General features: G+C 33.5%; 2 protein-coding genes across 3 annotated transcripts; both read right to left on the bottom strand.

Annotated features, from left to right (window-relative positions):
- Window positions 1–253: 253 nt before the first annotated feature.
- LOC148915932 (disease resistance protein Roq1-like) lies at window positions 254–4,489 on the bottom strand. The gene is made up of 6 exons (XM_089055497.1): window positions 3,954–4,489; window positions 2,701–3,808; window positions 2,306–2,581; window positions 1,386–2,172; window positions 1,328–1,333; window positions 254–654 (listed from the first exon to the last, which is right to left on the bottom strand). The coding sequence occupies exons 1-6, from the start codon at window positions 4,451–4,453 to the stop codon at window positions 389–391; spliced, it is 2,943 nt and encodes a 980-aa protein (XP_088911623.1). The 5' UTR covers window positions 4,454–4,489; the 3' UTR covers window positions 254–388.
- A 1,501-nt stretch (window positions 4,490–5,990) lies between these two features.
- Window positions 5,991–11,448, bottom strand: LOC103319955 (replication protein A 70 kDa DNA-binding subunit D-like). 2 transcript variants are annotated; one of them, XR_016128316.1, is made up of 10 exons: window positions 11,262–11,444; window positions 8,514–8,787; window positions 8,306–8,405; window positions 8,099–8,223; window positions 7,931–8,012; window positions 7,692–7,824; window positions 7,375–7,532; window positions 6,787–7,275; window positions 6,536–6,689; window positions 5,991–6,387 (listed from the first exon to the last, which is right to left on the bottom strand). XR_016128316.1 is itself a non-coding variant. In XM_089055527.1 (9 exons), exons 1-9 carry the CDS (start codon window positions 11,403–11,405, stop codon window positions 6,614–6,616), a joined length of 1,581 nt encoding a protein of 526 aa, XP_088911653.1. In that variant the 5' UTR covers window positions 11,406–11,448; the 3' UTR covers window positions 5,991–6,613. The 2 variants fall into 2 exon arrangements, 1 of the variants encoding a protein (XP_088911653.1); XM_089055527.1 differs by having other exon boundaries at window positions 5,991–6,689; window positions 11,262–11,448.
- Between the last annotated feature and the right edge of the window lie 2,293 nt (window positions 11,449–13,741).

The following is a 13,741-nucleotide window of genomic DNA, read 5'->3' as shown; positions in this document are numbered from 1 at the left end:
GTCTTCTCTCCTAGACCAGATCTTGCTTCGAAATGAAACCGAATCTTATGATCGCAGCATTTCTCCCTCCAATAGGTCCCACTTCTTCCGCTTGGTTCCTTAAAGAAATGTTGCCTAGACAGGAGGATCAACCAAAGGTGATCGGACAACACTACATCGTCTGTGCCCATAACATAAACCGGGCCCGCAAGGTTGTTTAAATCATAAAGGCAACGAAAATCGATTAAATAATGTCTCGTAGCAGTAGCTGAAATTTCTTGAGCAGGTGAAAATAGAGCACAAAAAGCAAACCCCACCCACTTGCTATTAGAAGCCGAAGGTAGTGTCTCAATTACAGAGTCTCCCACATTTTGATTATTGAACCACTCAGGAATTTCACTTCCAGGAATTACAACACTGAAGAAACTAAAAGAACGAGGAATTTCCTGCACCAAAGGAAGGATATAAATAGTACTACACAACTAAAGAGGGAAGAGGAGAGAGGGAGAAGGAGAAGTACCTGAAGGAATTTCTTTAGCGTTAAATATATTATGAAACTGGAACCTTGATGGTCAACCAAACTGAAGCAATTGAAAGAAGTAATCCAAGTACGAGTTGCACCGCATATCCGTGGTGGGTATGGGAATATTTTCAAGGAAGTACAATTATCCGTGTCTACACCAATGTTTTGAAAGGCATGCCTAAGCGCGCCTGAGAGCGTGAGGCGAGGCGAGGCGATGGTAAAACGCCTCAAGCGTACCTCTGTTTAGCGATTGTTGTTAAAGGCATACGCCAAGTTAAGGAGGCGTACGCCAAATTCCAAAAGCGTACGCGTGAAATTGCAGAGGCGTTGCAGAGCGGAGAAGACGACGATGAAACCTAACTTTATTTCTCTCAAAACGATCCCGTATGGTACAGCTTTTGTGTTTAAAGAGTAAAGCAAAACGCCAGCGTTTCAACATCTATGGTTTCTAAGTTTAAGAACATAACATAAGCTCAGGTCCCACTTCCTCCGTTCCTTCACAATAAAAAATTATTATATTAATTAGTCTCTCCTGTGCCTTTTATATTCTGCCCTCACCCAATAGAAGGTTCACAAAAATCAGATTTCCCTCTGTTTAAATTTTGACTAGCTCTCTACCATATCCACCCACATATTATTCATATCCAGTCTATAACAGTCTAAATCAATTTAGGGCTTAAAGAAAGGCTTGAGATGTTTCAATTTATGAATCAATGACCTCACAACATATATAGATCATATGTTTTACATATTATTAACATACTAATATATTTTTATTTATGATAATTGAATGTTCAAAAGGCTTGCGCCTTATCGCCTCAAGGCTTACACCTCGCTTTGCGAGACATAAAACGCCTATCTTCAACGCCTCGCCTTTCAAAACATTGGTCTACACTAAAGTGTAGTCCTCTGTTTGATGGAAGGCTTGGCAATTTTTGAAGCCTTTTGCAATTGTTCAATGTGAACCTCCTAAGCTTAGAAAGCCCACTGATGCTTGCAGGAAGGCTAACAAAATGGTTTCCATCAAGATTTAATTCTTCTAAAGAGGACAATAAACCAATATCTTCAGGTATTGCCCCTTCACAAAGACTGCAGTCCTTCAGATTTAGACACTTCAAAAAGCGTAAATCTTTTAAGGAAGCTAACACCAGACTCACAGGGTCAGGATTCTTTCTTGGAAATCTTTTAAGTAAGCCAAAGCTGAAGAAAGAATGCCATGATCTAGGCAGTTCGATATTTTTCACTGGAACCAAGGCAGATGACGCACCTCTCATAGAAATTCCACTCATATCAATCTCCTTCAAACTCGGGATCAAAGGTATCATTGATGAAGGCATTTGCTCAACAGCAGTGAAGCTTAAAGAAAGCTTCGAAAAATTCTTCATTTCTCCCACAAATTCTGGAATCTTTTTCACTTTTGAGCACCCAGAAAGATCAAATGTTTCAAGAGATTCCAGTTCAACTTCACCTGGGAGACTCTTAATGCTTTTACAGTATTTAAAATTCAAAACTCTTAGTCTTTTGAGAGAAGCAATGGATGGATGAATCTTGACAATATTAGTACAACCTTCAAAAACCAGCCTCTCAAGATTCTGAGTACCTGTGAAATCTGGGGTCCTTGTCAAGTTCCCGGAGTAACTAAGATCAATAGATTTCAACTTCACCATGTACTGTACAAAACATGAAAATGGTAGATTAATTAACTTCCAAGAACTCAGACCAAAATAATAATAATAATAATAACTTCCAAGAACCTTGCAAAATTTATTGAAATTGAAAAGAACTAGCTCTACAAAGGTCTACCTTTATTCCATTCCAAAGGTGATCAATTTTGCTATGCTGCAGACTAAGTTGAGCAAGTTCATTAGGTTGAAAACTTGGTGGCAGGCATTTGGAGGGATACCAACTCCACTCCAGAAACCTTAAGGAATTGGGAAGATACTTTGGGCCCAAAGAAAGGCTCAAATTATTAATCTTGAGCAACTTTAGTTTACACATCTTAGTGAATGCTTCGGGATTCCAGTGTGCTGCTTCAAATTCACGCAAGCATAGGACTATGCCTTCAATGGCTTCCGTTCCCTAGTAAATAGGAATAAAAGAAAAGTTAAGTGTCATAATCAAGTCTCTCTTATCGTTATCAATGGAATTATAGTATGTTATCCAAGGCTTGGTGTTTTATTTTTTGTGCAACTTCTTACCGTATTGTTCGTGAGTACATGAATGATGTCACTGTGAAGCCACAAGCGACTGCGACCACCTGGCTCGTCAAAAGACTCTTGACGAACAATCTCCCATGTCATTTCTTGTATCAAATCATGAATGGACAGACGTGTGTTTGAAATAGACAAGAGAGATTTCTCAATAAGAACATGTATCACAATACGAGTGCCAACAAAACCGCAACTGTCTAGTATTTCAATCACTTCTTCCTTGTCATAAAACTTATGGAAACATACAACGTCAAGAAAAATTTTCTGCTGCATCTCCTCTAGTCCATCATAGCTTATTTTCAAAATTTCAAAAATTTTCCTGTCAGGAGCTTGCTTCAGTTTATCTAGTGCACTCTTCCATTCATCTCGACTTCTTTTATACAAAAAAGACCCCAAAGTTTTAAGAGCTAATGGAAGACCTCCTGCGTAGTTTATGAAATTTTTAGACAGTTCTAGATAATCTTCTTCGAGGTCATCTTTTCTAAAGGCCTTCCTACTAAAGAGATAAAGAGCTTCGTCTTGGGTTAATCCCCTGACCTTATATACTTTCTCTATCCCATGTTCGACTAACAAGCGTTCATCTCTAGTTGTAATGATGATTCTACTTCCCAAACCAAAGCAATCTTTTTCTCTTATCAACATTTCCAGTTGGTCTGATTGATCTACATCATCAAGAACGAGAAGAACCTTTTTATTACATAGACACCTCTTTATCATAGTAAATCCACTATGAGCATCATAAACTTGTATATTTTTTTCCCTCAAGATATTGGAAAGAAGCTGTTTCTGTAAAGGAACTGGACCATGTGTTGCACAAACCTCTCTGACATTTGCAAGAAAGCTGCTACCTTCAAAATTATGAGAAATTGTCTCATAAACTAATCTAGCAAGGGTTGTCTTACCCATTCCGCCCATCCCCCATATCCCAACAAAGCGCACATCATTTGCGTTTGTATCTAAATGGAGATCTATTTCCTTTAGTTTAATATCAAGTCCGACCAATATCTCTGACTCTGAGGAATCTAACAATGAAAATGTGGGATGCACTTTATCCCACACTGCATCAACAATATTTTTGATAAGCTCTGTATCATACCTAGAAACAGAAGAAGAAAAAATCATCAGATGAATATGTGTCAGTTGTTGAATATGTCATAAATAAAGTGCATGACAAATTCTGAAACGCGATATTTTTTAGTCAAGGCTTATTAGCTATGTGTCAGTTGTTGCTTCATGCTTACCTATAATCCTTTGAATTCCACCCAGCGAGATTAGCAACTTTTTTTAAAGCATTTCTCCACTCAAGCACCTCCTCTCTCTCTTCCCCACAATTCCTTTCATGGTTAACGAGGGCTGCCCCATAACTCCCCCGTTGATGTCGTACATCAGAGGGATCCACATCATAAAAGATTGGGAAAATTCTCTCCTTCTCTTTCATGGACTGAACAATATGGGTTAGTTCACGCAAACACCAACTTGAAGTAGCATAGTTTGTTGAAAGAACTATGATTGCAAACCTTGATTGTTCAATCGTGGTGAGGAGCTCCGGATTGATATCTGTCCCTCTTTGAAGATCTGGATCATCCCTGAAAGTTCTAATTCCTCGCCAGTCCAACTGTTTGTATAAATAGTCAGTAAAACCCCTGCGAGTATCTTCACCCCTGAAACTCAAAAACACTTGGTATTTCCATGGACAAACTGCAGTAGCAGAAGTGAAGGCCCTTTGGCTGCTCAATGCCATTGGAAAGTAGTTCCAAGAAATCTTCTCTCAGCACCGGATTGCAGAACAAGAAATGATTAGAAAGATGAAAATTCAATGGCACCAGTTGAAATATGGAAAAGAAAAATCAGTAGAGAGAGAGGCCCCAGGAAGGCAAAGACAAAGATGATAATGAAACTGAAAAACAAAATAAAAATAGTGTTGAAAGGGGCTTCAGCAATGTTTCTTCATGGTGTGTTGCGAGGAAAAGATGCCTTTGATATTACTAATGAAGAAGAGGATGATATGTACAGAAGAAGACAGAGGAAGTAGTTGGAGTTGGAGAATGGCGCCATGACACAAACCAATGTTGTTCTTTATTTTGTTTATATGAAAAGCTGATGATAAGTAGATAAGTTTAATTAATTTTGTGTTAGTGTCGTTTAGTATATTGACTAGCAAAAGTGCCCGCACGATGTTGCGGGTTTAAGTTACGAAATAAAGACTAATAACATGTTCTATATGTTGCTTGTCATCTTAAAATATTGATCAAATTTTCGGGAAACTGAAAATGCACAACAACAAATTAAATAAGGGATATAATTAACTGCAATCATTAAGTTTTACTAAAGATTTCTCAAATCTAGGAATTAACATATTCCAGTCGACAAAAGTCTCTCTTCCGAAAGTATAAGCAAATATCATTACAAAATCATTTATCCTTCAAAAAGGATGGAAACAGTTTCATAATATTAGAAATTGTAACACAACATGGTGTACAAACTTTATAGATGCAGAAATCAGTTTGTTGCAAAATTACCTCACTCAACACCTACAAAACATAGAATGAAGACAAAAAGCAAGAAAAAATTGAAAAAATTGCAATTTCTGATTTTCTATTCCCAAAACTGTCCAAATATGTTTTTCTTTGCAGTGTTTTTATATGAGATGCCTGAACTTCATTAGTCCACTTCTAAAACAAAAGAAAAATCTTGGAAAACAAAAACAAATAGAGATAGAAGAAAACAGAATATCAGCCATCATCAAAACCCAAAGCAAAAAATCAGAGTCAAATTTTGACCAACAGATCAATAGTTGGAAAGGGAAAAAAACATTCATGAATTAAACTGTTATTTCTTAATTACATCTATAGCCTAATAAAGCAAAATGGACACACACCGACAATAGTACAACTATATAGAAGTACATTCTATGAGCAGAAAATATAGATCAAACTCAGTTAGATGATTTACAAAGATATATATATATATATATATATATATATATATACTCATTCATCAAATAGCTGTTGTGCAATATGAAACAATGGTAGTACACACAGAGAAAGAGATTATCTTTTTCCCTTCAATCAATTACACATTGTCACTCTCTCCCCACATTGGGAGTTGTCAAGTATCTAATTACCAAAATACTTAAAAAGGATTCACTAACATGCTCAAATATTGTAATCATCTAAACCTATCATTACAACAACAAATTAACAACCTATTATAGCAGCAAAATCATTACAGAATCAATTTGGGCAAAGAATGAAAGGATTCAACAGTATGTTCAGAAATCGATCAGCAAGTTATTAATCTATTAAAAAGTTTAGTGGATGCAAACAGTGCTATCATGAGTTTAGGCTATTTATATATACATTCAGATGCAAATAGTGCAATTTGGGCAAGCTTATGTTGTAAAACATAAACTAACATCATGTTTTATATGCTGCTTGTTATGTTAAAATATTGTGCATATTTTAATATATCAAGCAGCTATTAAAACATCAAAATATGAGCAACCTTAAGTTGCATATTGTTCAAAAAAACTTGTACATGCGTTTATCTATATTTTAATGAGTAGTGGACATGGATTTTTCTTCTTTGATTCTTTTGCTAAAGGGCTTTTGTTGTTGCTGCATTTGTTGTTTGGCTGACTAATGCCCTTTTTTCTCCTTTTTAGAGGTTTTAGCTCTGTTGGCATAAAGTCAAAAATTGGCAAGTATTAATTATTATGATAGAATTAAGTTTAATAAGTAAACATAAGAAATAACAATGAAATACTTTGTGTGTAATGTGTGTATCAGTGAGATGAATGAATTGAAAAGGAAAGAGCACAAACTCTGATGTGGGAGTAGGAGAGGTGGTTTCGGAACTGCCTTGGACTGTTTTCTTCTTCAAATCGATAATTGGTAAATTGTCAGAAGCTGACACGTTTTCTTCTCTGGTTTGCACAGCAACCAGTTTTCTCAGATTTGTTTTCAGCTTCAACATCACTTAGAAAGATGTAAAACAGAGTGTAAAGAAAAGTATTAGTAAATGTTTATATAAAAATATTAATACGAATGAGTTAATTGTTATGTAAACTCTAACCTTATCAGTTTTTCACTTGTTAAAGAGGTGAGAAGAGCTCTTTTCACTGGAAGTTTACGTTTCTTTTTCGAATTTGAAATGGGCTCCACTGAAGAAGGATTGGATGAGACGAGAGATACAAAGTGTGTTTTCTTTGAAAGAAGTGGGGGAGTGGGCGGAAGCATTTGGGCAGCAATATTTTTTTTCTGATGTTCAACAAAGTTGGCTTCTGATCCTGATTCAAGAAGTTGTACCTTCTCATCAAACACAGCTTGAATAAGCAAATCATTTCTGTTTGAATCAGTTTTTATGCTGCCAAACCGAAGTTGAAAATTTTTAAATTGGCCTCTTGTCTGTAGAATTGCATGTGGAAACTCTTGCTGGTCAGTATAACCTTGTTGAATAACCAATTCATTGCAAGAAATTCCAAACAATTGCTCTACTGCTTTTCCAATGATCATAGCATTTGTTTCATCAGTTGAATCCTCAAGAACCAAACCAACTTTAAACCTGTATGTAAAATTCATGTAATGTTTTAATAATCTAAGATATTTGTGTTTGAAGTTTATGAAAAAATAAGATGAAACTAATTGCTAATATTTGTATTACCAAGGGAGAGGAATTTGATTGTTATGTTTAGGACACAGAAGTTCATCATTGTGGGCAATGGATCTAAGTTGTTTGAAGCAGGATGGGCATGCCTTATACCACCATCCACTACGCGTATTAAAACGTGTAATGGCTGCTCTACATAAAATAAAAGCATCCTAGAACATGTTTGAACAGACTTGTTAATAAAATGATAATAATTATAAAACATAAAACAATTTCAGAAAATCGAAATAAATTCTAGTTTAAATAATTTATAATGTAGTATGTTAAATTAAGAATAATAGGGAGATAAAGGGAGGAAATTGGCTTTTTACCTTGCATAAATCCGGATCAAGAACATTCAACTCTTGTACAGATAGCTTTTTAGCATTTTCTAATTCCTCAGGCTTGATCGGTTGAATCGAAGAAGGAGGGACCATTTTAATAGCATCTACAAAAGCGCCAAAGCTGTGTTCGTTTTTTTTGTTGTTTTTTTATATAAAAATGAGGTGATTAGTTTCGGATAAAGGAGGAAGAAAGATGTATGTTAGCATAAAAGGATAAGAAATCATACGTCATTTTGTATGTATCTAATTCTTGTATATCCGGATCGATGAAAATCATTGTTGACACGCTACTATTCAGAACAGTTTTTCCTACACATTTGTAAACTATAAATCAGAATTTTTTTATTTGAGATGAAGTTTGAATAATGGAAAGAAAGGAAAATTAAGCTTAATACCTTGGAATTGTTTGACTTTAAGACTTGTGAAAACAGTGATTATTGGTGGTGCCAACTCTTCCAAAGCTTGGAAATCAAACGCTCGTGCAGTGTCTCCCCATAGCGTTATTCTAACATCTTCTTTTCTAGATGATCAAACATGAAAAAATAAATTAGCAAGAGATATAATGGTTTGAAAATGTGCACACATTTTGTTAACACATGTACCTGATATTTTGAATGTAAATTTCACATTTGGTTTCCAACCTTCCATTGCCCACCATTTTTTCTTCTAAAGGTTGTACAGCAGTAATGTGTCCCAAAACATCTGCAATTTGACAAAGTAGTATGATAAGTTCATAGAAATGCATAAAAATTGTTGATAAATATATATTATACATAAATGCATATTTTTGGAGAATATGTAGAGTATTACCTGTCAGGATTTCATTTTTGTCTATGCGAGTGCACAACTGACCATAATCAAGAAAATAAAATCGATGTCGTGGAATTTGGGGATAAACACTTGACAGTTCGGTGAACACAGTTCTTGTATTGAAGAACAAATGGGCAGCATGCGGAACAACTTTGTGTGATGTTTTGCTACGGCCGGAGTGAAAATGTGTTATCTCATAAATACAACCAGCTTTTATCTTTGCACCAATTAAATCATAGTCAATCTCTTTCACAGTGGCTTGAATCGCATCTGTCTACATGTTTGAAAAAAGAAGGGAAAAAAATTTAGTATGAAACAAATTATATTTGTAAACAACCTAGTTGAAAACGAAATATTAGAAGAAGCATCGATCTTTAAGCATTTAAACGAAGCAACTTTGAAACAACAGTGAATTTAAAAATGAAATATTAGAAGCATGATTGATTTCCATGCATTATAGTCATTAAATAAGAAAACTTAACGAACCAAGTTAATATCATCAAGAAAAAAGTGTTAAAAGAAGAGAAATAAAGTCTTGAGACTCGCATGCACAGGAAGAGGGCTGTTTAAATGATCGTAGATGCATTTGAAACAAAGAGTATACGATCAAAAGTTATCTATGCAAAAGTTCCCTTAAACAATCAAGATTTTTTTATATTTTTAAATTTCATTTTTAACCTTTCTTAGCCTTGTAGATTTTGCTCACTACATTCCTCTTTTATTTTCCCAGTTCTACTTTTTTGTCTTCTTTTCGTAAACTTTGGACTCCGCTACTCAAAAAGAACTTTATACATTCTTGAAATATTAGACAAAAGGCAATGTTAATCTAGAGTGACTTCTACCACTACAACACTAACAACATGATATTCATCTTTTTAATCACAAACTGAGAAGAAAAATCCTGGAAAACAAATCCAAAGAGCTGTGAACCCCTAAAATATAGCCATCCATAAAAATTCAAGGTGGAAATATTTACTTCTTGTCAATCAAGCTCATGAAAAATCAATTCCTTGTTTGGACCCCAAAATTTTTAATCACAAAGTACATTTCTATAACATATTTTGTTTACCCAACAAAAAAAAAAGAAGGAAACTATATATTTGCATAATTACAAATAAATAAATCATACTCTATTATTTTCAGTAACATAGAGGAACAGAGCATAGAATTGAAAACAAAAACAAAAACATTTATTAAAAAAAAGTTTTTTCACTAACTGTATTGCAATACATAACACAACAATTTCTTTTGTTTCTATATAATATCCTAATCTCTTTTGTTTCCATGGAAAATTGGCATTCTTCAGATAAGGAAAAGCCAGAGAACAATTTCATTAACACACACTGAAAAGCATTATTCTGAATTGAAAGGTTTCAATTCCCATATCAATATCAAATTTCAAAAAGTCCAACTTCTAAAAACAAAATACATAAAAACCAACCCATGAATGAAAACAGCATTAAAAATAGGGAGTTTCACTAAAACACCCAAAATGGAGGTTGAAATTATAAAAAAACCCAACACCCAAAACACTTTATAAACACACCCAAAACCCATCATTACACACACTCAAAACTCATTTATAAACACACCCAAAAAGTTGACTTTGGGGTTGATTTTGGGTGTGTTTCTATGTTTAAATAGTGCTTGGGTTTTTTTATAAATACATGTCTAGGATTGGGTTTATTTATAAATTTGTATTAAAAATAACCCAAAAAACCATAGAGAATTGCACCAAGATCCATGATCCATCTATTTATACCGTCACTCTATATATTAGCTTGCTTTCAGAGTCTTCAATTGTCGAATGAACATCAAACCACTAAAAGAAAGAAAGTCTCTTGACAACAAAATCTCCCAGCCAACAAATTCTTCATATGGAAGAAATACTTGGGAATGGAAGGTATAGTGCTACCACCCTTATCTTTCTTTTTCTCTTTGTCACTCACACAAACGCATATATTCTAGTGTTCCAAACAACCAATGCTCTAATAATAAGAATGAAACAGGGAGCACGGAAGGCTGTATGAGTGAGACTATAAGTAAAGAAAGAGCTGAAGCTGCGAAGAATGATGCAGAACTACCACTCTTCAATTTAAAAAGAGTTTTAGCTGCAACAAACAACTTCAATCTAGCAAATAAACTGGGAGATGGAGGATTTGGCCCTGTTTATAAGGTGACACTTTCTAAACTGCTTGATAAGTAAACTATGAGAACCAATTTGGAACGGAAGAAAATTAAAAACAATTTAGGTTTTTGGAATGGATAAGGGTGTTTAACAAAAGCTATTACGTAATCAAGTGATACATACACATATATACAGGTCTAAATTATTGACATTGGCAGGGGCTAGATTATAACATTTATAGAAAAAATGAATGAAAAAGACCTATATTAAGATGTAAATATTAATGTTAAGATTATATAAGAATTGTTCAACTGAAATAAACTATTAGGTAATTTTGAAACATAATTTAATCTGGTTTTACCAAATATATTCAGCGACTCTAATATCATAGTAGTAAATGCTTGAGGAAAATTTAATCCAGTTGGATTTAATTCTTTGCAAATGAAGTTTTCATAACTAATTAAAACTGAAACCAGTTTTAGGAAATATATTAGTTAACTTTAAAATCATAGTAGAAAATACATTAGTAAAATTTAATCTAGTTGAATTTAATTGTTTGCAAGTGAAGAAGCTGTGATAACTAAACTGAAATAACATGAATAATAAAGAGATTTTCTCACCATTTGATCAACCAATATACACTGTAAACCACCGAATTGATCATCATATCCAATAAGTTTTGGTCTCCAAATTCTACATACACGGACTTTAATCTTCTTGTTAAATTGAAACGGCTGTAAATCACGGATGTGAACGAAACTCATTGTATCATAAAGCTGAAAATAAAAAATATATTTTGTTAGTATAAAAATGTATACAGCAATGTATGAAAATTGATATAAAAAATATAGAAATGTTTAATCACGGATGGATAAAAGTTGAAACCTGATTGTAAATTTTGAATAACATTTTTGTACACTATGTTTTTAGTGTATTTGGTAGGAACTTCTTTATTATTGTGTATTATGATTTTAAGACCTTGCCTTGATGTAAATCTAGATAACGCAACATAAAGTTGCCCATGGGTGAACACAGGTTGAGAAAGATACAATCCAAATGAATTGCATAATTATTTATCTCTGTTATAGTTGTGTTTCTGGTGTCACAATGGCTCGTTCCCTTAAGTAGGCAAAATTGTTTAAATTTTTGTCAAAATCTGGGTATGTTGCTGCAAAAATTGAATGAATAGGATGTGTGTATGAATGAATGAGTAAATCTTCAGGAATTTCAATCCAAGATGCATCTTTATCGTTTGGATCATGTACATCAATAATTCCAATGCGCAAAATCCAATTTGCAAAATCACTTATTTCTTGTTTTTCTTCAACACTTAATCCATTTTTTGTAGCCTCATATTTTCTTTTAAATGGAATATTTTTTAAAAAGGCCATAAACAGGAACTGTTAAGGGAGGCATTTATTATTTCTTCTCTTGTTCCTCCTGGAATATATTTGTCTAAAATCACCATCTAACAAAAAAAGCTTGCCACTAAATGGAGCATTTCCATTTGAATTGTTCAAATGCGATAAAATATCAGAAAGTAATTTGTCGAATGCTTCAAAACAATGTTTATGATTGATTGGAGCTTCATCCCAAACAATTAGATCGGCTTTTTCAATTAGTTGGGCAAGATGAGTTCCCTTTTTTATCTGATATGTTGAGCAATTGTTAATAGTTAAGGGGATCTTAAATTTAGGAAACATGGCTACCATATAGGTTCAAAAATCTTTCAACACTAAGGTTTAGAGTTCAAATTCAATCAGAATTTGTCAAAGCATATAAAATATAAAAACAATTTCAAACCCAGAAAAAGCCAAATCCAGCTAGTGACAACAGAGTAAACAACTAAAAAGACCATTGCTTGTAATGAGAACCCCCAAATCTGTAATGTTTCCCATCATTTATCATAGACTACAACTAAACAATGGCTCTGAAAGGCCGGCAAAAAATTAGATATAAAAGAAAACAGAAGCCAAACATACAAAAAAATTCACACATTCGATCACAAAAGAAGTGTAAAATATGTAGCACTAATAAACACTATGACTCAAACTGATCAAAATTCAGATAAAAATAAAAATGTCCAAGAGCTATAGAGATAATCTCACCAAATCCAACACGTTAATAATTTCTTTTCCTTAAACACAGAATTAGAAAAAAAGGGAAAAAAACAGTTCCACCTTTTATTCCAATTTCTATATAAACTATTTCCAGTTTTGAAAATTTTTGGGAATCCCATTGCTCTGTTAGTGGTTCAAAATAAGCAAATTAAAGAAAACAGAGGGAAAGATAGAATGTCAAGATGAGGAGTGTTAAAAGGAGAAGACAAATAAAAAGTCTCGAGACTCGCAGGTATTGCATTTGGAATTTCCCTTTTTTAACACGAAATGTCGGTTTGTGTGTTGGCTCTCTATGAGGTTGACAATTCTCTCATTCAATATACAAAAGTTTCTCTCCTTTTTTTTTTTTTTTTTTCTTTGTTCTGTTTTTTTTTTTTTTTTTACAACAAACAAAAGAAAACCATGTTCAAGAAAAATTAATAATTAACTTTTTAGAAGCAAGATAGACGAAAAATAGAGCAGGAAAGATGTGTCTGTGTGGTGGATGTACTAATATGATATGAAAGTTATTAAAAAAAATACTAAAAAATCCAATAAAAGTAGCAGGTCAATTGAAATATTATAAAGTGATTCTTTAGTTCTAACCTTTGTAAGTATATTATTGGATTAAAAGAACGTTTTCAAGTTTTGTTGTCCTAGTAATTAAGAGATAAAGTGATTCTTCACTTCTAAATATTATTGTTACTCTACTGATCATAATAACTTTTCAAGTTTTGCTTTCCTTCATAGAGAGAGAGAGAAAGAGTATTGAATAAAAAATTTCACAAAAACAAAAGAAACAAACAAATTCAAAAACCAAAAAACAACAGAAAATCGGAGTTAGGACCACTTTGAAATGTTTTGAAAATTTTCCACTACTTTAAATACCAACCAATTGCAATTTGCAACAGAAAAATGGCAGCGTCTCATAAACGCTGCTTGAATCTGAGGCGTGATTGATTCCCACTGACCCACATACACACAAAGAGAAAGACACCATG

Source organism: Prunus mume, linkage group LG6, assembly GCF_029339155.1.
Source record: "Prunus mume cultivar Tortuosa linkage group LG6, ASM2933915v1, whole genome shotgun sequence".
In the NCBI taxonomy this organism is placed as follows: Eukaryota; Viridiplantae; Streptophyta; class Magnoliopsida; order Rosales; family Rosaceae; genus Prunus; species Prunus mume.
The sequence above is the reverse complement of the archived record's forward strand: the minus strand, read 5'-3'. Positions and strand labels throughout refer to the sequence as shown.

Bases quoted from the DNA above. Each gene is read 5' to 3' on its own strand.
- LOC148915932 (XM_089055497.1), bottom strand. From the start codon at position 4,453: ATGGCATTGAGCAGCCAAAGGGCCTTCACTTCTGCTACTGCAGTTTGT. The intron at 3,809-3,953 runs GTAAGCATGAAG...TTCTGTTTCTAG, and splicing joins TGGAATTCAAAGGATTATAG to GTATGATACAGAGCTTATCA. The intron at 2,582-2,700 runs GTAAGAAGTTGC...CCTATTTACTAG, and splicing joins ATGTACTCACGAACAATACG to GGAACGGAAGCCATTGAAGG.
- LOC103319955 (XM_089055527.1), bottom strand. From the start codon at position 11,405: ATGAGTTTCGTTCACATCCGTGATTTACAGCCGTTTCAATTTAACAAG. The intron at 8,224-8,305 runs GTACATGTGTTA...TTGATCATCTAG, and splicing joins ATTTACATTCAAAATATCAG to AAAAGAAGATGTTAGAATAA. The intron at 6,690-6,786 runs GTTAGAGTTTAC...CATCTTTCTAAG, and splicing joins ACAAGTGAAAAACTGATAAG to TGATGTTGAAGCTGAAAACA.